The sequence below is a fragment of the Impatiens glandulifera genome, chromosome 3 (assembly GCF_907164915.1).
Source record: "Impatiens glandulifera chromosome 3, dImpGla2.1, whole genome shotgun sequence".
Classification (NCBI taxonomy): Eukaryota; Viridiplantae; Streptophyta; class Magnoliopsida; order Ericales; family Balsaminaceae; genus Impatiens; species Impatiens glandulifera.
In genome coordinates, this window is record NC_061864.1 from 44,794,053 (window position 1) to 44,820,093 (window position 26,041).

General features: G+C 31.2%; 1 protein-coding gene across 1 annotated transcript; it reads left to right on the plus strand.

Annotated features, from left to right (window-relative positions):
• Nucleotides 1-17,718: 17,718 nt before the first annotated feature.
• Nucleotides 17,719-19,005, plus strand: LOC124930262 (keratin, type I cytoskeletal 10-like). The gene is made up of 3 exons (XM_047470615.1): nt 17,719-17,813; nt 17,985-18,132; nt 18,277-19,005. The coding sequence occupies exons 1-3, from the start codon at nt 17,719-17,721 to the stop codon at nt 19,003-19,005; spliced, it is 972 nt and encodes a 323-aa protein (XP_047326571.1).
• The last annotated feature ends 7,036 nt before the right edge of the window (nt 19,006-26,041 follow it).

The window sequence follows — 26,041 nt, forward strand, 5'->3', positions numbered from 1 at the left end:
AATACAAAATACTGAAAGAGAATAAGACATTGGATTACATTCGTTGTCTCAGGTTACAGATAATTTAAGACTGAAGTAGTGAATAATATCACTAGCTGGCTTGAGTTCTAAATTGGTGAGTGGTGAGGAGTCTCTAGACTGAAAATTTAAAATATTCACCGAGGACGAGTAGAAGAGGATTGACGCAACTAATACAGTTTAGGAATTTTTAGCCTTTTTAGTTTGAAATTTAGTTTAGACCTTTTTTTTATTACTTAAAGGTGTTTATTGTTTACCCAACTAATATATTTTTATATTATATATAACATCTGTTTGGGATGCGTGGGGATGGAGCCCATCACAGTCCACCCTTTCCATCCACCCCTACATATAATTTAAGTATTTATTTTATTTTTATAAATTTTATATAAAAAATATTTTAATAATTTAATCTACTTAAACCAAAAAAATCTCATATTTTCATCCAATAATTTTTTTATGTCATATCTTTTAAATACCTCAAGTAACTCCACAACAAATAAGCTGGGAAATTTGATGAAATGGCCCTCATAAGTGGCTTAATTCCAAAAAAGGCCCGCGTCTGCTAATGTTTGCAAAATGGGCTTTTTTGCCCTGCGAAATGTCCATTTTACCCATGTAATTACACTTACTCGAATTACACTTACGCGTAATACACTTACGCGAATTACACTTACGCGTATTACATTTACGCGAATTACACTTACGCGTATTACACTTACGCGAATTACACTTACGCGTAATATGTAATATGCGTACATTGAAAGACGTATATTACATATACGCGCATTATGTAATATGCGTCTTTAATACTATATAACACGCCTAATTTTGATCCTCATTTTAAATCTCCAATTTTTAGGTTTCCGACTCTCTCTCAAACCCTATCCCCTTTGATCCCGCTGCTCCGCTAAGGTAAGACATTCACGTCTCAATGCCTTCTTATGTATTCTAGGATTTTGAATATTATCCAAGTGCTATTATGTTGGATGAGGATTTAGGATTTTAAGTAAATCTTACAAGTTTATCTATGTAAATGACAATCAACAACACATGGGTTTGTACTTCATTGATCTATGGAAGTAGAAGTTAAACATTTTGACGGATATGGAAATTGAAAAGGAGAATCCGACGGAGCTTAACACTCTCAACATCGGTAGAGGATTCGCTAGCGTAGGCACATTGATGGATGGAGTAGGCAGAAAGTCAGATTGGACGATGAACCATGAATTCAATACTCATTTATATTAAAAACATGCTCTTTCATTTTGTCTTCCATCTTCCATTGATGATGAACCTATTCCTATTTTGATCTTCTAGAAGGTGCATCCATATATTTTCTGCCAAATTTTCCTTTTGCTGCAATTAAGTAAATAACTTAACATATGGATTAATTACTATGGTACACATTTTCCATTTCCTGGTTTTTTGAAATAAATATAATTTTTAGTTTGTTTGAACATTATTTTCCATTATTGCAGGAGATTCTTGATGGAATTGAGTTTGTTAGGGGTGACTTGACTCCAAATCAACCCGGGGTTCTATGCGTGCAGTAAAGGGGCACCCATAACCTTTTGACTTGAAATATGTTGTTATTCGAATCATTTACTTGAGATATCATGTCAGGCTGAGGAGAGGCACTGTGAGATTCTTGGCCCACTAATGTGCACTGCCAAAATTGTTGCCAAGCAGGAAGGCCTTGAAGATGGCTTTAGAGTTGTGATTAATGATGGACTAGCAGAATGTAAATCAACACCTTCATGTCCATCTCCTTGGGGGACGTCAAATGAACTGGCCACCAGGCTAAGACTTTATGAAGTTACTTATTAGCTGTGTGAACTTGTGAACTCATAAGACACCGACCGACCAAGTAATTTATGTCATATGATATTTGTAATAATAACATTGTTAAAAATGTTACATTAGACAATCATAATGTGAGATAATGGTCATCTAGTTTGTGATCTTTTGTTAAAAATGTTAATATGACAGTGATATCTTTTCTTTAAACTTGTGGCTTAATTCTATTTTCTTGTTTGCCTTTATATTTTCCAAAATGACTAGTTTGAGATCATTTCTACATATTTTTTGCCTTTTAAGTGTAAGTACTAAAAGAAACCAGATTAATTTTGACCAATAAATTAGTATGAGATATTTTTCTCAAATTCAAACATAAACAACAGCCATAGAATAAAATAAACATGCATCTGTGCAGTGCAGTCCAAGAGACACAATCAATAATAAAGAAGTCAAACATATATATAATTAATTAACTACTTTGTAGTGATCATAGTTATACATCCCCACAATTTTATTACTGTATTTCGAGTAAGATAAGTCTTTCTCATGTTGAAAGCATTGACTGTAGTGGCGTTGTCTGATATTGTATGCAGATGGTTAAACTGATCAATTGTCAAGTCTAAACATGTAAACGAATGCGGGGAGATCGTTACATTTATTTTCGTGTCTATGTTATCAAACACACTCTGGATTGGAGCCAACTACACATTGCAACGAACTTATATATGGGTGAACTTATATAGAGTATCACTTTGATATAAACACCATCATTAGTGTAATAGTATTATAGTAGACAATAGTCAAATAAAACATATGCACCTGCACCTTTTATCATTGGAGTTAACAAACAGAGGTGCATAACTGACCATTGACACAACATCATTGCATTCAAGTATCAAAGGCGAGCAAAGAAAGGTTAAAAATCTGAAAAAGTAAAGAAGATATATAATTGCCTCCTTGTTCATTTTTTGCATATCAGTGGAAAAAAACTATATTTACATATAACCAAGTATTATCATCTATAGGCAAGCTTTTAATGATCTTATTTTAGAATTATATATAAAAAAATTGTTCTTTTCTACACCAATAAGGAATCCAGCTTCAGCTAATGCTGCTAGAAGGCTTCCTTGACCAACATCTTTTCCTGTCACAGTGTATTCACTAACGAAAGCCTGAAATAATAGAGTCGGCCTCAGAATCATCTAAATGTTTCTTGCAACAGTTATCTTTTTGTTAATATATATTTATGGAATTAAGTAAATATAAGACAAGATTTAGCGCGTACCTTTGGGCCATTTCGTGATGTTTGATCAAACTTATAAGTCTTAGAGAAGACATCATCTGCATTGTTATAAATTTGTTGAGAAAATCAATCTATTAACAAAAAAATCTAATAACAGGAAGGAAGATTGTAAGAATATTCAGTTCAAATTATAATCTATACAAAATTACTTATCTTACATGAAAATCATAAAAATCATCTGGATGATCCAATGGTTGAGAAGAACCGTCACAGATTGTGATTATCTAGATGTCTGGATAGACGTGTTTTATGGCAGAATAGAACTGGAGGTAATTCCCTAAAACAACATAAGTTTTCGCAATTTCAAATAGATTATGCATTTCATTTCAGAATTTTGCCATTTGATGGTATCACATTCGCAGATCATTGAATACTAACATATTTTATTACTATTCATAAAATATGGATCTTTTTCAATAAAAAAATATCATTGAATAGTAACAAAGTCTTCATTCCCAATATCAACATATTTCAAGTCAAAAGGTTATGGGTGCCCCATTGCTGCACGCATAGAACCCTAGGTTGATTTGGAGTCACCCCTAGCAAACTCAATTCCATCAAGAATCTCCTGCAATAATGGAAAATAATGTTCAAACAAATTGAAAATTATGTTTATTTCAAAAAACCAGGAAATGGAAAATGTGTATCATAGTAATTAATCCATATGTTAAGTTATTTACTTAATTGCAGCAAAAATAAAATTTGGTAGAAAATATATGGATGCACCTTCTAGAAGATCAAAATAGGAATAGGTTCATCATCAATGGAAGACAAAATGAAAGAGCATGTTTTTAATATAAATGAGCATTGAATTCATGGTTCATCGTCCAATCTGACTTTCTGCTTACTCCATCCATCAATCTGCATACGCTAGCGAATCTTCTACCGATGTTGAGAGTGTTAAGCTCCGTCGGATTCTCCTCTTCAATTTCCATATCCGTCGAAATATTTAACTTCTGCTTCCATAGATCAATGAAGTACAAACCCATGTGTTGTTGATTGTCATTTATATAGATAAACTTGTAAGATTTACTTAAAATCCTAAATCCTCATCCAACATAATAGCACTTGGATAATATTCAAAACCCTAAAATACATAAGAATGCATTGAGACGAGAATGTCTTACCTTAGAGGAGCAGCGGGATTGAAGGGGATAGGGTTTGAGAGAGAGTCAGAACCCTAAAAATTGGAGATTTAAAATGAGGATCAATATTAGGCGCTTTATATAGTATGAAAGACGCATATTACACAATGCGCGTATATGTAATATGCGTCTTTCAATGTACGCATATTACATATTACGCGTAAGTGTAATACGCGTAAGTGTAATTCGCGTAAATGTAATACGCGTAAGTGTAATTCGCGTAAGTGTATTACACGTAAGTGTAATTTGAGTAAGTGCAATTATAGGGGTAAAATGGACATTTCGCAGGGCAAAAAGGCCCATTTTGCAAACCTTAGTAGGCGCAGGCCTTTTTTGGAATTAAGGCACTGATGAGGGCCATTTCATCAAATTTCCCCTTGTAAATATAGAATGAAAAATTATTTTAAAAAAACATGATTAATTATTTGAAATATATGATTAATGTTTCAAGACCGGATTATTTGAGATTGAATTCATATCATCCCATAAATCTTTGAATTTGACTTCTTTAGAAGAGTAATGAAAATTGCACTTAACATGTATAACTTCGTTTCGTAAAGGTAGTGTGTCCTAACCGTCACACGAATTATCAATCGACAAAGATTATTAATATTGTCCTTTATTTTGGTATAGTATAGTATTTATATTAGAATCTTATTGTTAAAATAATTTAGATTAGTGCAAAAATTATTGTCTTAAAACATTATCATTTTGTTGATTTATTGGTTTTTATTTGTTTCATCCTTTTTAATTTTTTCAGAAATCAAATCAAAATATATTTAAAGATAAAAAATATCGAAATTTTTGTTTGTAGTATCTAAAAAGTTGTGCAATGACATTTTTTTCATCAACTTTTATTTAAAAAAATTATTTGATGTGAGTCAAATATTTCATATTAAATAAAAATAAAATTATTTTCATTTATACATTATAAATGTTTAAAAAAATATAAATAATTTTCATTTATTTATTAATTTTTTTGAAATATTTGTTTATAGTATATGCAAAGTGGTTATGATGATGATCATGAAAAAACTAATTTAAATAAAATATATTAATTTCACAATTATACATAATACAACAAAGAAATTTAAGAGTTTCACACTTAAACCGAATGCGACAAAAAATGTAAGGATTTCACATTTATACAAAATATGAAAAAAATTCAAGTTTTTCGAGGTTTATGATTTTTTGGCAGCCCAATGATAGATATATAATCTAATGTATTGTTGAGTAGATTACACTATATTTGTGTTTAACATTTTTAAAAATATTTTTAACATTTAACAAGTTTGAGTATTAACCTATATGGATCTTAATCTAGCTAAGTTTTAATTATTATATATATTATTATAAAAATATATCTTATTATTAAAGCCTATAATATCTAAAGTTTCAATTAATTGTATTTTCTCATTGTATTCCATGTTTGTTTTAGTGCGATATTATTCTATTCAACTTTTTTTAATGCTGGATAGAAACTAGCATTGCCTTCACAACTATTACATCCACTTCTACTTAAGGCGTTCTAAGTGAGAATCCAACCCATAATTCATATCTTTGGGAAACTATATTCTTGAAACTTGAAATACTTTCTCGAGTAAAACTATAAGCAAATTCATGGGTTCCTTTCAAAATAGTAACCCAAAGTCATTGGATTTGAAGTCATTTTAATTTTTAAAATAAATTTATAAGTTAATCAAGAAAAACATGATTCATATTACTCTTAAATATTAAGTAAAATAAATTTTCAATTAAAATTTAAAATATAACTTATAATATTATAATATGTATTCAGTATTCCCAGAGTGAGTGCATTATTTAGTTTTCACATTTCAAATAAAATTTAAAAAGAAAATAATTGATTTAAAACTCTTTATGTCCCAATTTAAATTATTATGATAAAATATTTAAGTATAATTAATTTAGTGTTTTTTTATAGTATTAAATATTTAATTTACTTATTGTAATATTTTGAAATTTATGTGTATTGTATGAAAACATTTTTAAAGAGATATATATGAAAATGAATTAAAACTATAAAATATATCTCTATCTAAACACAAATTTGTGTTCTTTTTATTAAATTACGTAAATCTAATTTTATATTACTAAAATAAAATTTATTTCTAGGATGAAAGTATATTACAACAAGATTTGTTTGGAAATTAATCAAAAATATTAAATATATCACTATCTAAACAAAATATTATGTTTTTTTAATTAATTACGTAAATCTAATTTTTTATTACACAAAAGTTATTTCTAGAATCCAAGTATGATTACATAGTATCTAGAATAATCTATAGAGAGGTATAAATACAGAAGTTGTTTTAACAATCTTCCTCAGACTCTAAAATCTTCTTTAATTCCTTCCTCTATGATACAATTTGCATTTTTCATTTTTTTATTATTCTTTTCTATCACAGTTTTTTGTCCATTAATGTTATATGTAGATATACATAAAATGAAATAAATATTTTATATTAAATATTAATCTTGCCTTATTATCGCGTGAATTAGAAGTTATCCACATCTAGAGTCTAGGATCAATCCCGACAAACATATTCAAAAATTCCCTCACTCTTCATCTTGTCATCTTATTTTTTCAATTAATTTATCTTCTTTCTCTTTCGTCTATGTGTTTCAAGATTTAGGTTATGTGAAAGTATCAATAATAATGTATATACTTATGTTGGTTTATATAGATTATTTATAAATTAGTAAGAATTCTTATATTTGTGTTTGATGTTTACGGACATCAAACCCATGTATAACTTAATCTAACTAATTTTTAATATGTCTATATAAACCAATGTGTATAACTTACTATTAACACCTATCGTATCATAAACTTTAAAAACTTATAGTTTTTATACTATTTCATGTTTGTTTCAAGTGCAAGATCATTACATTTTTATTTCTTAATAATAACAACATTGTATGTATTTGTGTTCTCCTTTTTAACTTAAGAACTTTGAATTTAAATAAGACACTTAAATATGAGTGAGTGTATTGCTTAATGTAGACACGTTGATTAAAGAGAAATATGATTGGCTTGTGATGAAAGAAGTGGAGACTTGAGAAATGTTTTAGAGAGCCATATGAGGCAGGAGATGTCCGTTCCTAATTTTTTGGTGTAGAATTTCGAGGTTATTTAAAATTACAATAATTTTGTTTCTTTTTCTTATGTATTAAATCATTTATAATATACATGTTAGCTTATAAGTGGAAATATTTCATTTGTATTTTATTTATCAATCCTCTTGTTAATTTTGCAAACATGTGTTATTATTTTACTAATTAATAGTAGTTCTCTTTAAATATTATTATATTAATGTTAAATAATTATATGTATGAGTTTAGAGAAAATAAATTTCAACTTTATACACATTTAATTTCAAGATTGTACTTTGAATATGAATATAAAAATGGTATAATGTTTTGTTCCAAGAGATTCAACATTTCGTCCATTAAATAAAATTTCAATTTAAATCTTACATAATTGGTAAAAGTTGGTTATTGTTGACCATGCGTATTAATTAACTAATGAGATTGTAATATATAAATGTTAAAAAATAAATGATTATGGGTATAAAGTGGTAAAAATAAGTTTTCCAACTCTTTCTATATGTGAATTTGTGTTTATAAAATCTTAATGAATAGTTTATTATTTCAAACTTACAAATAAGGAAGAGAATTTGAAAAAAAATATTAAAAATGGTGTAATATCTCGGTAATAATTACTAAACTATAATTCCTACATTACAAAAATTACATCAAATAAAATATATGAAAAGATTTGAACAATGTCAATATACGAAAAATTAAAGTGGTCTCAACTGTTTGAGTACATAAATAAAACTCCCTAGTCGAATGCGGAAAACAAAATTTTTGAATTCCTCTTTTCATCTTGTTAACACTTAATAAACCACCAAAAAAATCATTTATTTGGGAATTATTAATATAAGTCTCTAAAAAGATTAAATTATTTTAGCTCAAATTAATGTGTTCACATAATATTATTCAAGATATTCCAATTTTATCTCTTTATATTATAAAAATAATCAATTAATAACTTTTTTCATTATTTTAACCATTTGAGTTATTTAATTCAAAATTGTTTTGAGTAATATAAATGTTCAAATTCAATTAAAACCACACCAAATATTTCTTGGCTAATAAGAAATATTACTGAAGATAGATAAAAATATTTACACATCTTTAATAAGAACGAGTATGTAGCTCGTGCATTTGCATGAGTAATGATAAAAAACCCATATAAAATTACGGTAAAAATTTAATTTTATTTTCAACTGTTTTAAATTTATGGGCGGTAGGACCGCCCCAGGTAGCCCAATTATTAAATTAGTAAGATATTTTATTAAATTTGTTATAAGTTTAAAGAAAAAGTGTTGTAACATAGTGGTGGAAGATAAGTATGTAAATATTTTAGTTGATCATGGGTTCAAATCTAACCTAAAGCTATGTTTTTAATCCATTTTTTTAATTAGACTTAGGTAACAACAAAAATATCGTTTTTTTTTACCCGAGGCTGGGGCAGCCCAAATCTCAGGCCCGACACTAATGGGCGGGTCACCCCATAATCCGACCCAAATATCAATTTACTCTCACATATATATCCAAATAAATCACAGTTCTCGACCTAGTAATCCGGACATGACTTTAAAATTAAGTATCATTATATTTATATATATATATATATATATCAGTTAGTTAAAAATTGAACTTATATTTTTAAAATGTCCCGCATTTATCAAATTTGGGGTTGAATTAAAAGTATAAAATCTTATTAGACTAGTTGGTTAAAAGGCTGTACTTGTTTTTGTTAGGTTATAAGTTTTAAACATACATATATCATTGTTAATTTTATTTTTAATCATTTAAAGTTTATGGGCGCATCAAACCACATTCCGACCCAAGTATCTATTTTCTCTCACATATATATATCCAAATTAACCATAACTCTCAACCCGGAAATCCGAATATTTTGAAAATTAAACATCATTATATATATATATTTCCAATAATATAGTCATATAACTAATTAAAATTTTATATTACAATACAATAACAAAACATTGATTTGTTATAAAAATAAACATCATTATGAAAATCTGAATATTTTGAAAATTAAATATCATTATATATATATTATAAAAATATATCTTACTATTAAAGCTTATAATATCTAAAGTTTCAATTAATTGTATTTTCTCATTGTATTCCATGTTTGTTTTAGTGCGATATTATTCTATTTAACTTTTTTTAATGCTGGATAGAAACTAGCATTGCCTTCATAACTATTACATCCACTTTCACTTAAGGCGTTCTATGTGAGAATCCAACACATAACTCTTATCTTTTTGAAACCATTTTCGACACTTGAAATATTTTCTCGAATAAAACTACACCCAAATTCATGGGTTCCTTTCAAAATAGTAACCCAAAGTCATTGGATTTGAAGTCATTTGTATTTTTAAAATAAATTTATAATCTTAATCAAGAAAAACATGATTCTATATTATGATATTACTCTTAAATATGAAGTAAAATAAATTTTCAATTTTCTATTAAAATTTAAAATATAACTTATAATATTAAGATATGTATTCAGTATTCCCAAAGTGAGTGCATTATTTAATTTTCACATTTCAAATAAAATTTAAAAAGAAAATAATTGATTTAAAAATCTTTATGTCCCAATTTAAATTATTATGATTAAATATTTGAGTATAATTAAAAATAAATTGACACTCACCATTTACATTTAGATAGGATTAATATATGCAATAAAAAGATTAAATATATAATCAAATATTAAGAATATTTTATTTCAAAAATTAAAAGATATGTCACTTTTTTCTTTATGTTAATTAATTTAGTGTTTTTTATAGTATTAAATATTTAATTTACTTATTGTAATATTTTCAAATTTATGTGTATTGTATGAAAATATTTTTAAAGAGATATATTTGAAAATGAATTAAAAATATAAAATATATCTCTATCTAAACACAAATTTATGTTCTTTTTATTAAATTACGTGTTTGGTTATTTTGACCATACGTTGAAATAGTTTGAATATTGGAATTTTGATGATGAAATGATAAATGGATTAAATATACATCTAATTGTTTTTGATGCAGGTGTATTGAAAACAAATTTCATTAGACTTGGTTCTAATGAGGTTCATTGGACTGATTTGATATTAGATGCATGATATTAGAGGTGCAGTCTAACTCATGGAGTTAGACGTGCAGTCTAATAGATCAGTAATTAGACGTGTAGTCTAATCCAGCGGAATTAAACATGCAGTCTAACTCATGGAGTTAGAAGTGAAGTCCAATGGTATTCGAAATTAGACGTGTAGTCTAACTCGTGGAGTTAGACGTGCAGTCTAATATATTCGTAATTAGAAGTACAGTCTAACTCGTGGAGTTAGACGTGCAGTCTAATGAATCCGTAATTAGACGTGCAATCTACCTCGTGGAGTTAGACGTGCAGTCTAATGGATCTCGTAATTAGACGTGAAGTCTAACTCGTGGAGTTAGACGTGAAGTCTAATGGATTGTGAAAGTTAGATGTGTAGTCTAATTCCTTTAGACAAGTCTGAAGTAGAACGGAATAAGACGTGCAGTCTAACTCGTGGAGTTAGACGTGTAGTCTAATAAAAAGAGAAAGTTAGACGTGCACTCTAACTTGTGAAAGTTAGACGCGTAGTCTAACTCCTTCAGATTAGTCTGAAGTAGAACGAAATTAGACGTGCAGTATAACTCGTGGAGTTAGACGTGCAGTCTAATAGAAAGAGAAAGTTAGACGTGCAGTCTAACTTGTGAAAGTTAGACGTGCAGTCTAACTTGTGAAAGTTAGACGTGTAGTCTAACTCCTTCAGATTAGTCTGAAGTGATTATAATTAGACGTAAGTCTAATCCCATTAGACCAGGTGGTCTAATGGATTCTGTTATTAGACAGGGACGTTTGATTTCATTAGACGAGGTCGTCTAATTGAAATGCGTCTAATTGCTTTATTTAAGCAGTTGCTTGAAGCTAGCACCCGTTTACCCACGTGTTATAGTTGTTAGCTACTTCTGCTCCACGTTCTTGTGAAGATTAGTACGACAACATGATGCAACCAATCAACAAATGACACGTAAGTGAATATCCTTCCCATTACTTATGTTGCAAGTAAATCTCTAAAGAATATTCGGTGCACTACCTGTTGTATACGGCCACGATCCTTGTATTCATAAACTGTTGTGTATTATGGAGGCGTTCTAATGGAAGAGTGTCACGTATCATTCTGAAGATTCGACCGTTGGTACCTATGCATATTTAAAGATTCCTAAGGACAACGGATGAACTGCCAGAATTACAGAGAGGGAAATCATTCGATCATCTTGCTTACTGAAATTACTGAGAAATCAAGCCTTTGAACATTCATACATTGATGTTGTTTTCATGATTGTACTGTGTGTTAATCAAGAGAGAGTTAGAATCAAAGCATCCTTTAGCAGACTGGTATTCTTCATCTTGTAAGTTGAACAGAGCGTGTTCTGTTCAATAGTGAGCTAAGTGTGTGCAAACTGTATTTGATTCAAATCATATTATAGTGAATCCTTCCGGTGGTTGGAAGAAGGGGTGACGTAGGAGAGTTTGCTCCGAAAATCTCTAAACAAATTGTTGTGTTGTTCCTTTTTGTCATCTTCTCATTTTTTATCTTATGCTTCAAACCCAAGTAAACATTCCGCACTTGATTCTATTTTAAGTGTTTACAAGGGTTTGCATAGAATAGAAAGTGAATTAAATCCTTAATAAGATTTCTTTCAAACCAATTTTCATAAGCCTTCATCAATCGCCAGACCCCCGTCTCTATTGATTAAGACGATCCTATCAATTGGTATCAGATATCTGTTTTTATTCTCAAACCTTTCCTGAAAAATGTCTACCATAACCAAAGATGCCAGTGCAACCGTCATTCCAACCTTCTCTCGAGAAAACTACATCGTGTGGAAGAAGAGAGTTCGTACTCATCTCTCTTCTCTTCATGACGATATGTGGAGTGTCATCACAGAGGGTCCTATCAAGATTGATAAGGAAAAAACTGACTGGACTAGTGAAGAAAAGAGGCAGAACAACCTCAACAACATGGCTCTTGATGTTCTTTACAGGTCTCTCGATGACATCATGTTCAACTACATTATCGAGTGTGATACTGTTAAAAAGGTCTGGGACAGACTCACCCAACTGTGCGAGGGCAACGAGAAAACCAAGTAAAATAAGATTATGGTTGTTACTCAACAGTTTGACAGTTTCAAGATGCGTCCTGGTGAAACAATGAACGAGTTCGACACCAGATTCAGCAAGATTCTTTCATCCCTATCCATCCTAGGCAAGACTTATAGCAACCGGGAGCTTGCTATCAAGGTCATGCATGCTCTTCCAAGGGAATGCGACATAAAGACGATGGCTATGTGGGAGTCTAAAGATCTCAACAAGATCTCTCTCTTCGATCTGTTTGCTAATATCAAGGCCTATGAGTTCGAGCTGAACTGTAGGATTGAAGAAGATCAATCCACATTCATTATCATTGCCAAAGCCCTGGTGATTGCTGAAGAGCCAGCTGTTGCTACTCATGTGAAGAAGGCTGCACAGCAACTGAGCAGCGATGCCATGTCTCTCTTTGTGAAGAAGTTTGGCGACTTCATGAAGAAGAGAAACCCTAACTCAAGCTCTTCAAATTTTAATGATAATAAGAAATCAAAGGCTAACATTAGGTGTTTTAACTGTGGTATTCTATGTCATTATCAATCCTAGGCAAGACTTATAGCAACCAGGAGCTTGTTATCAAGGTCATGCGTACTCTTCCAAGGGAATGGGACATAAAGACGATGGCTATGTGGGAGTCTAAAGATCTCAACAAGATCTCTCTCTTCGATCTGTTTGCTAATCTCAAGGCCTATGAGTTCGAGCTGAACTGTAGGATTGAAGAAGATCAATCCACATTCATTATCATTGCCAAAGCCCTAGTGACTACTGAAGAGCCACCTGTTGCTACTGATGTGAAGAAGGCTGCACAGCAACTGAGCAACGATGCCATGTCTCTCTTTGTGAAGAAGTTTGGCGACTTCATGAAAAAGAGCAACCCTAACTCAAGCTCTTCAAATTTTAATGATAATAAGAAATCAAAGGCTAACATTAGGTGTTTTAACATTGGTATTCTAGGTCATTATCAATCGTAATGCCGGAAGCCAAAACGTGAAGATACGAAGGATGATGGAAATGAGCTGAAGGCTCTTATTGTAGGTGATGGGAAGAACCAAAGAAGTATCTGTGACTCCTACTTCTCATCAAGTGATAGTGATGACGAAGAAGTGGCATGCGTCATGGCAAGAGGAGATGAAGAACAGACTCAGGAAACTGAGGTATTTGACTTTTCTTCTAAAAGATTTTCAAGGTAACAACTGTTAGCTGCATTAAATGACATGGTCATTGAGTACAGAAAGCTAGCAGAATCCCTAAATGAAACTAAATCTTCACCTGATGTATATTAACCAGCATTACCTCAAACTCTTGAATCAAATGTTTTTGAAAAGAAAGTTACTAAGATCTCATCTGAGAATGAGATGCTCAAAGAACAGATTCAAACGATTTCAGATGAAAACAATAGGTTAAACTATGTTGTCAGTGCATGGACAAAGTTTGGAGAAGCTGTCAAATATCAGATCAGCATGTTAAGACCTGTTGGATCTAGATCCGGTCTAGGATTTGATAAGAATGACCCTAACCTGTCTTGCAAAAATTCAAACTTATCAAATGACAAACTTAAGCCAATAAGTTTTGTTAAAGGGAGTTTGACTGACAGTGAATCTGATCCAATTCACGAAGAAATAGTTTTTAAGAATGAAATTACTTATGTTCCGCCTATTGTTAGCTGGCTAAAGAATAAATTAGTAGCAATTAGCAAGTCTGGTAATCTAAAATATGACTTAAAGTCAAGGAGTTTTAAAAGAAAGTCTTCTTCAAAAGATAAGGAATCAGTGGCTAGCAGAAAGTTGTTTGCTAAGTCAAAATCATACGCGTTAATTACAACGCAACATGGGAAATCCATTAGAATATGTCAAATATGGATTCCTAAGGGACTAATTAATCGATGACCCAATTGAATATGAGTACCAAGTTTGTAAATAGTTTGTTATGTAGGTGATGCAGGAGGATAGCAGGAAGGAAGCATGGAGAATACTCTTTTGAGTATGCAGTTCAATGGATCAACAATGGCTGCTCTGCCATTTCAGAAGAATAAATGTCTTTATATGTTTTTGTAGTAAAATACTTCTAGTTCTAAGGATCTCAAAACATTTGGTTATTCATTTTTGTATTTGTACAAAATGAAAGGGAAAAATTATTCTGAAAGTAAAGATACTCTCAAGATGAATGACTTTAATCGGTCTGTTAGACAAGGGTGTCTGAAGGAAATGATATGTACTTAGACGTATTTTTGCTCACAATCTATACATTTAAGTCTGTATGTCATGGTTTAAAACCAACGCGATTAGACGTACACGTCTAATAGACGTTATACATTTTTACGTCATGAGCAAAAGGATGCTCACGTCTAATCAAATACACGTCTAACACGTGATGTTTATGCGGAATTAGACGTACACGTCTAATAGACATTAGACGTATTCTTCACAACACGTAATTAGACGTATGCGTCTAATGGACCCACACGTCTAATAGACGTTTAGTTTTATAGATTTGTGGAGTAAGAAAAACGTCTAACTATGTGCCTTTTAGACTGATCAAGGACATCTATCCACGTGAGGAGATATCTGATTTTCCCGCTCAAACATTAAAACAGTCATCTCATAATAACATGAAGACACGTGTCTCTCAAGCTAAAAGAGAATGTCTGACATACCCTCGATTTTAATGATGACTCTTTGAAAAGGACGTCTAATTTTAAATGATGGGCCATACCCCTAGGAAAAAATACGATTATCCTGCATAACTTCCCATGGTCTATATAAGAACATTTTTGCATGAGATTGAAAACTTTTTATCTCTCAATATTTCTAAGAACCCTAGATTTCTTTGCCTTTATCTCTCAAATATCTGTGCTAATCTTGTGTCTGTTCGTATTCTATTGAAAATGGTGAACAAGAGAATTACGCTGGGTCATTGTACGTTGTAGGTGGATTTTCCATCAGTCTACACTTTCGACCAGCCAGAAGTGGTAGATATATTTAGAACCCTTGAGTATTCCGGTCTCGGAAAATATCTTGGCTTTCCTTTCATCTTTTACGAGAAGGAAGTTCGAGAGTTCTTTAAATCTGCATCAATGGTGGACGATCTCATTTTAGCGACTGTGAATGGGATGGAAGTATCTTTCGATGAAGCATCTTACGCGGAGTTCTTTGAACTTCCGTCGGAGGGTCATACCTTCAACAAGGATCTGTCAATAGAAGTAAGAGAAGAGACGAAGAAGGTCTTATCTGTCGATGGCTCGGCTATTCATGTAAACAGAAGTAAGAAAGTCCTTAAACCACAGTTCATTTTGCTAAATGATGTGGTTGCAAAAGCGCTTCAGGGGAAGGCTGGTTCTTTCAACCTCTATAGTCAAGATCGGGTTGACTATATGTGTGCCATTTCAAAGGGGATCCAGGTAAACTAGGCCTCAACATTATTCAAAAATCTCTGCTTCTCCTACAACCAGGAGAACAAAAAAAGTATAACGTTTGCTGCTCAACTAAGTCGTTTGTTGGAACATTTGGGGGTTCCGATGGGCGAACCAGAATAGATCAACTCAACCAGGGTTTATATTGTGTTCACAGTTGCCAACACTCTGGTTAGAATGAAGAATCTTAAGGAAACGCATTCGGGTTCTTCTAGCCAACAGACACATGGAAAATCGATTATTCGATCTAAACAGCCAGCCGCTTCCATCTTGTCAACGGGAGCAAAGAGATCCAAGACTGTCAACAAATCAGAGGCTAGTTCCACTAGCCTAAGGAGCTCTTCAAAGAAGGTTTCTGAAACTGTTGATTCCAGAATCAGGCAAGGTCCAGTTGAAGTTGCCACCCTTCCCATGTCTCCCCTGTCTCCGGCTGCCAGCCAGTTGCGGAGATCTTCAAGGTCATCTACTCTAGAAAGTGACAAGTCAAAGGCGCCCCGTGCGTCTAAATAGATGAAGGCGTTATCGAAGGTAACCTCCTCTCTACCCCTGGTCGATGTGCCCAAGTTTGATGTTCCTGTAATGGAACAAGATAAATCTGTTTTTATTCCTGAAAAGGAATCTGCTGAAGGGTCTGTTGTTGAGTCAGCTGGTCCAAATGTTGAGAATATTGACAGCACTGAGTCTCCTGTTCAACAACCTGATCAAGTAGCCGCAGGTGCTACAGAATTTGCCCAATCAGAACAAGGTGCAGTCCTTACTCTTATTGCTGGTAATGATGCTGAAAAAGAACCCTCTGCTTCTGTCAGAGAGTCTCTCTCCACCAACCCCATTTCGAAAGATTCAATAGTTACCGGGAAAGTCACTCGAGGAGAGCTTCCTCCTGGACTTTTTAAGAAACCTGTATCGGGTTATGAATTGATGCGTTCCACAAGGCAGTCATGTGGAATAGTTTTTGGTGAACCGAGACCCTCTCCAAAACCTGTTGAGGTTGTTGGAAAAGGGAAAAGTGTTGGAATTGAAGAAAGTGAAGATGTTTCCGAGGCAACATGTATTGTTGACCTCATGATGAATCAAGTCAAGGATATTACTTCTAAGAAAATGAAAATCTTTGATTCTTGGAGCCAGAACAGATTATCTATTCAGTATGATGAGGTAATCACGGGTTCAGGAATAAGTACTCAATGGCGCAAGATTGTAGCAGATGAGAAGAAGGTTCTCAAATGGGCTAAAACTATGCAGGTGTCGGAAGCTCTGAAAAGGAAAGATCTTATCAAAGCCCGTTTGATAGAAAGAGTTTTATTCCCCATCCTTGAGGCTATAAAAACCAATTTTAACCCCATTGAAAAAGGTGCTGAAGTTGAAGTAAAAGTCCTAAAGAGATTAGACGAGATTATGGCCGCTATCTGTCTATAGTCACTCGATACATTGATGGAGCTAACTGCTCAGGAGTGAGCTATTTTGGAATTTTCTCTGATGAAGACGAACCAATGGATGTCTTTGTTGATAATGATGATACAGATGAGCAAGTTGTTGCTCTTCTAATAGAATTTGGGAACCTTTCTGCAGAAGAAAGACGTTAAATGGCTCAACCAGTTGTTGAGCTAAATAAGGAACCCATTCAAGAGAATCCATCTCTAGAGGAAGAAGAAAAAGAGATAATTCAAGAGTCAGAACAAGCTCTTATAAATTAAAAATAAGTTATTGTTGAAGAGCTGGTCCAAGCTCTTATAACTCAAGAGAACGAAATTATTATGGAGACTGTTCAAACTCCAAATGAAAAAGAAGTTGTGATATCCCCTGTTGTCAGAACAGAGGAAGCTCATGAAAATGATGCTGAAGCTAGTCAGTTAGGGATTACCAGATTTGAGGGGGAACCCTCAAAAGACAAAGATGTAGAAGAAGAGAGTTCCTCGTCTGAGGGGGAACATGATCAAAATACTAGAACTCTCAAGCCTCTTCCTTTTCCCAATATTATTGTTGGTAGTCTTCATGAGAATTTTGTTCATCCTCTCCACAGCAAGAGAAATCTGTATGAGAGATTTCAAAGAGCAGAAAGGGAGCTAGAAGAAGAAAAGCAGAATAAAACTGGTAATGAGTCTGAGAAGGGTGAATTCGAGCAATCTTTGCAGATTCACACTAAAGCTAATCCCATTCAGAGCATGGCTGTAGAATCACAAGATGATTAATCCAATGAAGGATCCTCTGCTGATGGTACCAAGCTTCTGAAGTCGATGACATCTCTGCTTTCCTCTCTTCAGACAAATGTGATGGCTATGGGATCACATGTAGTAAATGTTTTGAAGACTTAGAAAGAGGACAGAAAAGAAGATGCTGAATGTGTCAAAATCCTTAAAGAATTGGATAATACTCTAAAGAAGAATACGTATGAGACTCATGTTGCAAATCTGAATTTCTCCAAATTTGAAAAGAAGCTCTTCAGTCAGCAATCTGAAATGATGAGTCTTGAAAGACAAATCAATTTTGATAATCATCGTGAGGTCTTGGAATCAATGGAATTATACAAGAATCAACTCATTGAAATTCAAGGAAGTCTAAGAAGAACATATGGTGAAAGGTTGGAGTATGCTGACTCCATTACAAGAAAGTTTCAAGAGAAAGAGAATGTTAAAGCTGCTGCTGAAAGAGAACAATCCCGCATCACCCAAGGTGAGCCTAGTAGAAGAGGGGACGGTGTATCAACCGGCACCAGATCTAAGCGAGCACCAACCAACGATGAAAATCCAAGGCCAACCAAAAGAGGAGGAGGTAGAAGTGGTGGTAATCGCGGAGGCCGAAGAAGTAGTGGTGGTCGTGATGGGAAATCTGGTTATGATCAAGGAGGTCGTGCCAGTGGCGGTGATCGTGGTGGGAGATCTAGTAGAAGCGGTCGTGGTGGTCGCGCTCTTCCTCCTTTTCGCAATCTGTTAACCGGTAAAGAGATGACGGGTGAAGAGATGAGCTATGAAGGAACTCGATTCCCCATCGATCCTCAAGTGAAAAGGGAAGATAATGATTTTCTTTCTCTTACTTTGGTTTAAACTATGTTTCTTTGACTATATTTTTGGAATATTAGTTTTTGAGAATGGTTATGTGTGATGGATGAACAAGTTTTACCCTGAATTTATATGATGAATACTTTTGTTATCTATATATGATATTAGACGTGCAGTCTAACTCATGAAGTTAGACGTGTAGTCTAATCCAGCAGAATTAGATGTGCTGTCTAACTCATGGAGTTAGACGTGCAGTCCAATGGTATTGGGAATTAGACGTGCAGTCTAACTCGTGGAGTTAGACGTGCAGTCTAATATATCCGTAATTAGACGTACAGTCTAACTCGTGGAGTTAGACGTGAAGTCTAATGAATCCGTAATTAGGCGTGAAATCTAACTCGTGGAGTTAGACGTGCAGTCTAATGGATCTCGTAATTAGACGTGCAGTCTAACTCGTGGAGTTAGAAGTACAATCTAAGGGATTGTAAAAGTTAGACGTGCAGTCTAACTCCTTCGGACAAGTTTGAAGTAGAACGGAATTAGACGTGCAGTCTAACTCGTGGAGTTAGACATGCAGTCTAATAAAAAGATAAAGTTAGACGTGCAGTCTAACTTGTGAAAGTTAGACGTGTAGTCTAACTCCTTCAGATTAGTCTGAAGTAGAACGGAATTAGACGTGCAGTCTAATGGATCTCGTAATTAGACGTGCAGTCTAACTCGTGGAGTTAGAAGTACAATCTAAGGGATTGTAAAAGTTAGACGTGCAGTCTAACTCCTTCGGACAAGTTTGAAGTAGAACGGAATTAGACGTGCAGTCTAACTCGTGGAGTTAGACATGCAGTCTAATAAAAAGATAAAGTTAGACGTGCAGTCTAACTTGTGAAAGTTAGACGTGTAGTCTAACTCCTTCAGATTAGTCTGAAGTAGAACGGAATTAGACGTGCAGTCTAACTCGTGGAGTTAGACGTGCAGTCTAATAGAAAGTGAAAGTTAGACGTGCAATCTAATTAGTGAATGTTAGACGTGCAGTTTAACTCCTTCAGATTAGTCTAAAGTAATTGTAATTAGACATATGTCTAATCCCATTAGACCAGGTGGTCTAATGGATTATGTTATTAGACGGGGACGTTTGATTTGATTAGACGAGGTTGTTTAATTGAAATGCGTCTAATTGCTTTGCTTAAGAAGTTGCTTGAAGCTAGCACCCGTCTACCCATGTGTTATAGCTGTTAGCTACTTCTGCTCCACGTTCTTGTGAAGATCAGTACGACAACCCGATACAACCAATCAAAAAATGACACGTAAGCGAATATCCTTCCCACTACTTGTTTTGCAGGTAAATCTCTGAAGAAAATTCGGCGCACTACCTGTTGTGTACGGCCACGATCCTTATATTCAGAGACTGTTGTGTACTTTGGAGGCGTTCCAATGGAAGAGTTCCACGTATCATTCTGAAGATTCGACCGTTGGTATCTATGCATATTTAAAGATTCCTAAGGACAACGGACGAACTGCCGGAATTACAGAGAGATAAATCAGTCGATCATCTTGCTTACTGAAATTACTGAGAAATCAAGCCTTTGAACATTCATACTGTGAAGCTGCTTTCCTGATTGTACTGTGTGTTAATCAAGAGAGAGTTAGAATCAAAGCATCCTTTAGTTGAGTGATATTCTTCATCTTGTAAGTTGAACAGAGCGTGTTTTATTCAACAGTGAGCTAAGTGTGTGCAAACTGTATTATTCGAATCATATTATATGTAATCCTTCCGGTGGTTGGAAGAAGGGGTGACGTAGGAGAGTTTGCTCCGAACATCCATAAACAAATTGCTGTATTGTTCCTTTCTGTCATTTTCTCATTTTTCATCGTAAGCTTCAAACCCAAGTAAACATTCCGTACTTGATTCTGTTTCAAGTGTTTCCAAGGATTTGTGTAGAATAGAAAGTGAATTAAATATCTAACAAGATTTCTTTCAAACCTTTTTTTATAAGCCTTGATAAATCGCCAGACCCGTCTCTATTGATTAAGCCGATCCTATCATTACGTAAATTTAATTTTATATTACTAAAATAAAATTTATTTCTAAGATGAAAGTATATGACAACAAGATTTATTTGGAAATTAATCAAAAATATTAAATATATCATTATCTAAACAAAAGATTATGTTTTTTTAATTAATTACGTAAATCTAATTTTTTATTGCACATGAAAGTTATTTCTAGAATCCAAGTGTGATTACATAGTATCTAGAATACTCTATAAAGATGTATAAATACAGAAGTTGTTTTAACAATCTTCCTCAGACTCTAAAATCTTTTCTAATTCCTTCCTCTATGATACAATTTGCATTTTTCATTTTTTATTATTCTTTTCGATCACAGTTTATTTTTTTGTCCATTAATGTTATATATAAATCTACATAAAATGAAATAAATATTGTATATTAAATATTAAACTTCTCTTATTGCCGCATGAATTAGAAGTTATCCACATCTAGCGTCTATATCAATCCCAACAAACATATTCAAAAAATCCCTCACTCTTCATCTTGTCATCTTATTTCTTTCAATTAATTTATCTTTTTTCTCTTTCGTCTATGTGTTTCGAGATTTAGGATATGTGAAAGTATCAATAATAAAGTATATACTTTATGTTGGTTTATAGAGACTATTTATAAGTTAGTAAGAATTCTTATATTTGTGTTTGATGTTTACGACATCAAACCCATGTATATCATAATCTAATTAATTTTTAATATCTCTATATAAACCATAATAGGTATATAACTTACCATTAATACATATCGTATCATAAACTTCAAAAACTTATAGTTTTTATACTATTTCATGTTTGTTTCAAGTGCAAAATCATTACATTATTTCTTAATAATAACACTTAAATATGAGTGAGTGTATTCCTCAACGTAGACACCATGATTAAAGAGAAACATGATTGGCTTGTGATGAAAGAAGTGGAGACTTCTGAAATGTTTTAGGGAGCCACATGAGGCAGGAGATGTCCGTTCCTAATTTTTTGTGTAGAACTTCGAGGTTATTTGAAATTACAAGAATTTTGTTTCTTTTCTTATGTATTAAATCATTTATAAAATAAATGTTAGCTTATAAGTGAAAATATTTCATTTTTATTTTATTTATCAATCCTCTTGTTAATTTTGCAAACATGTGTTATTATTTTACTGATTAAAAGTAGTTCTCTTAAAATATTATTACATTAATGTTAAATAATTATATGTATGAGTTTAGAGAAAATAAATTTCTACTTTATTTCGAGCTTGTACTTTTAATATGAATGTAAAAATGGTATAATGTTTTGTTCCAAGAAATATAATAATAAATCAAGAAGAGATTCAACATTTCTTCCATTAAATAAAATTTCAATTTAAATCTTACTAATTTGTAAAAGTTGGTTATTGTTGACCACGCAGATTAATTAACTAATGAGATTGTAATATATAAATGTTAAAAAATAAATGATTATAGGTACAAAGTGGTAAAAATAAGTTTTCCAACTCTTTCTATATGTGAATTTGTGTTTATAAAATCTTAATTAATAGTTTATTATTTCAAACTTACAAATAAGGAAAAGAATTTGAAAAAAAATATTAAAAATGGTGTAATATCTCAGTGATAATTACTCAACTATAATTTCTACATTACAAAAATTACATCAAATAAAATATATGAAAAGATTTGAACAATGTGAAGATATGAAAAATTAAAGTGGTCTGAACTGTTTGAGTAGATAAATAAAACTCCCTAGTCGAAGGCGGAAAACAAAATTTTTTAATTCCTCTTTTCATCTAGTTAACACTTAATAAACCACAAAAAAATAATTTATTTAGGGATTATTAATACATGTCTCTAAAAAGATCAAATTATTTTAATTTAAATTAATGTGTTCACATAATATTATTCAAGATATTCTAATTTTCTCTCTTTATGTTATAAAAATAATCAATTAATAACTTTTCTCATTATTTTAACCATTTGAGTTATTTAATTCAATATTGTTTTGAGTAATATAAATATTCATATTCAGTTTGAATTAAAACCACACCAAATATTTCTTGGCTAATAAGAACTATTGCTGGAAATAGATAAAAATAAATAAATGTACCTAACTATCCAAATATTTACATATCTTTAATAAGAACTTGTATGGAACCGTACATTTGCACGAGTAATGATAAAAAAAACCTTATAGAATTACGGTAAAAATGTGATAACATTTTTAATTTAATTTTGAACTGTTTTTAAATTTATGGGCGTCAGGGCCGGCCCTGGAGTAAGTCCTCGTAGGACAGCCTAATTATTAAATTAGTAAGATATTTTATTAATTTTATTATACATTAAAACAAATATTCTTGTAGCTTAGTCGTGGAAGATAAGTAAGTAATTAGTTTAGTTGATCATGGGTTCAAATCTCAACTAAAGCTATTATTTTAATCCATTGTTTAAATTAGACTTAGAGCAACAACAAAAATATCGATTATTTTTCTACCCAAGGCTGGGGCAGCCCAAATCTCAGGCCCGACACTGATGGGCGGGTCAACCCAAAATCCGACCCAAATATCAATTATTCTCACACATATATATATCCAAATAAACCACAGTTCTCGACCCAGTAATCCGGACATGACTTTGAAATTAAGTATCATTATATTTATATATATATATATATCATTTAGTTAAAAATTGAACTTATATATTTAAAATGTCGCGTGTTTATCAAATTTGGGGTTGAATTAAAAGTATAAAATCTTATTTGACTAGTTGGTTAAATGATTGTACTTGTTTTGTTAGGTTGAAAGTTTAAAACATACATATAGCATTTTTTATTTTTATTTTTAATCATTTAAAGTTTACGGGCGGGTCAAACCAAATTCCGACCCATGTATCTATTTACTCTCACATATATATATATCCAAATTAACCACAACTCTCAACCCGACAATCTAAACATTTTGAAAATTAAGCATCATTATATATATATTTCCAACAATATACTCATATAACTAATTAAAATTTTATATTACAATAAAATAACAAAACATTGATTTGTTATGAAATATATTAAAGTATATAAATAAATATATTCATATGAACAATATTATTTAAATCGTTTAGAGAGCCTCACTCTTATACTTTTTTTTATTCTTATAAATAGTTTAGTTGATTAAATGGTTAATCATATAATATTTGGTTTCAAGTAAGTTCAACACCTATATTAAATATTTTTAATCTTACATTTTTATAATTAATTGTTCCATGTTTGAATGGCGTATGAACATGCAAACAATCATCCTCACCTATTTACTCTCACAAGATAAGATGGATCATATGTTGGGTTGAAGGAACAATAACCCTACTTTTAACATTATTATTTTATGTATATATATAATCAATAAAAAAAAATAGATTTATTTTAATTATAATAAAGGTTCAAACATATCACTGCACTCATTTTTTATCTCAAAAGTCTTTCTATCTGTTACTAATTTAAATAAAATATATTAATTTCACAATTATACATAATACAACAAAAAAATTTAAGAGTTTTACACTTAAACCAAATACGACAAAAAATGTAAGGATTTCACATTTATACAAAATATGATAAAAAATTCAAGTGTTTCGAGGTTTATGACTTTTTGGCAGCCCAATGATAGATATATAATTTAATGTATTGTTGAGTAGATTACACTATATTTGTATTTAAAATTTTTAAAAATATTTTTAATACTTAACAAGTTTGACTATTAACCCATATGAATCTTAATCTATCTAACTTTTAATTATTATATATATTATTATATAAATATATCTTACTATTAAAGTTATAATATCGAAAGTTTCAATTAATTGTATTTTCTCATTATATTCCATGTTTGTTTTAGTGCGATATTATTCTATTCAACTTTTTTTAATGCTGGATAGACACTAGCATTGCATTCACAACTATTACATCCATTTCCACTCAAGGCGTTCTAAATGAGAATTCAACACATAACTTTTATCTTTGGGAAACAATATTCTTGACACTTGAAATACTTTCTCGAGTAAAACTATAAGCAAATTCATGGGTTCCTTTCAAAATAGTAACCCAAAGTCATTAGATTTGAAGTCATTCTTATTTTTAAAATAAATTTATAATCTTAATCAATAAAAACATGATTCTATATTATGATATTACTCTTAAATATGAAGTAAAATAAATTTTCAATTTAAATTAAAATTTAAATATAACTTATAATATTAAGATATGTATTCAGTATTCCCATAGTGAGTGCATTATTTAGTTTTCACATTTCAATTAAAATTTAAAAAGAAAATAATAGATTTAAAACTCTTTATGTCCCAATTTAATTTATTATGATTAAATATTTGAGTATAATTAAAAATAAACTGACACTCACCATTTAGATAGGGATTAATATATGAAAAAAACGATTAAATATATAATCAAATATGAAGAATATTTTATTTCAAAAATTAAAAGATATGTCACTTTTTTCTTTATGTTTATTAATTTATTGTTTTTTTTATAGTATTAAATATTTAATTTTACTTATTGTAATATTTTGAAATTTATGTGTAATGTATGAAAATATTTTTAAAGACATATATATGAAAAAGAATCAAAACTATAACATATATCTCTATCTAAACACAAATTTTATGTTCTTTATATTAAATTACGTAAATCTAATTTTATATTACACAAATAAAATTTATTTCTAGGATGAAAGTATATTACAACAAGATTTATTAGGAAATGAATATAAAATATTAAATATATCACTATCTAAACAAAATATTATGTTTTTTTTTTAATTAATTACGTAAATCTAATTTTTTATTACACGTGAAAGTTATTTCTAGAATCCAAGTGTGATTACATATATCTAGAATACTTTATAGTGATGTATAAATACAGACTCAGACTCTTAAATCTTCTCTAATTCCTTCCTCTATGATACAATTTGCATTTTTCATTTTTTATTATTCTTTTCAATCACAGTTTTTATGTCCATTAATGTTATATGTAAATCTACATAA

What these genes read in the sequence shown, in the direction of transcription:
- LOC124930262 (XM_047470615.1), top strand. Translation starts at nt 17,719, where the DNA reads ATGGAGACTGTTCAAACTCCAAATGAAAAAGAAGTTGTGATATCCCCT. An exon ending in AATGATGCTGAAGCTAGTCA is followed by an intron (nt 17,814 to 17,984) that starts GTTAGGGATTAC and finishes TCCTCTCCACAG; the next exon opens with CAAGAGAAATCTGTATGAGA. An exon ending in ATCCCATTCAGAGCATGGCT is followed by an intron (nt 18,133 to 18,276) that starts GTAGAATCACAA and finishes TTGAAGACTTAG; the next exon opens with AAAGAGGACAGAAAAGAAGA.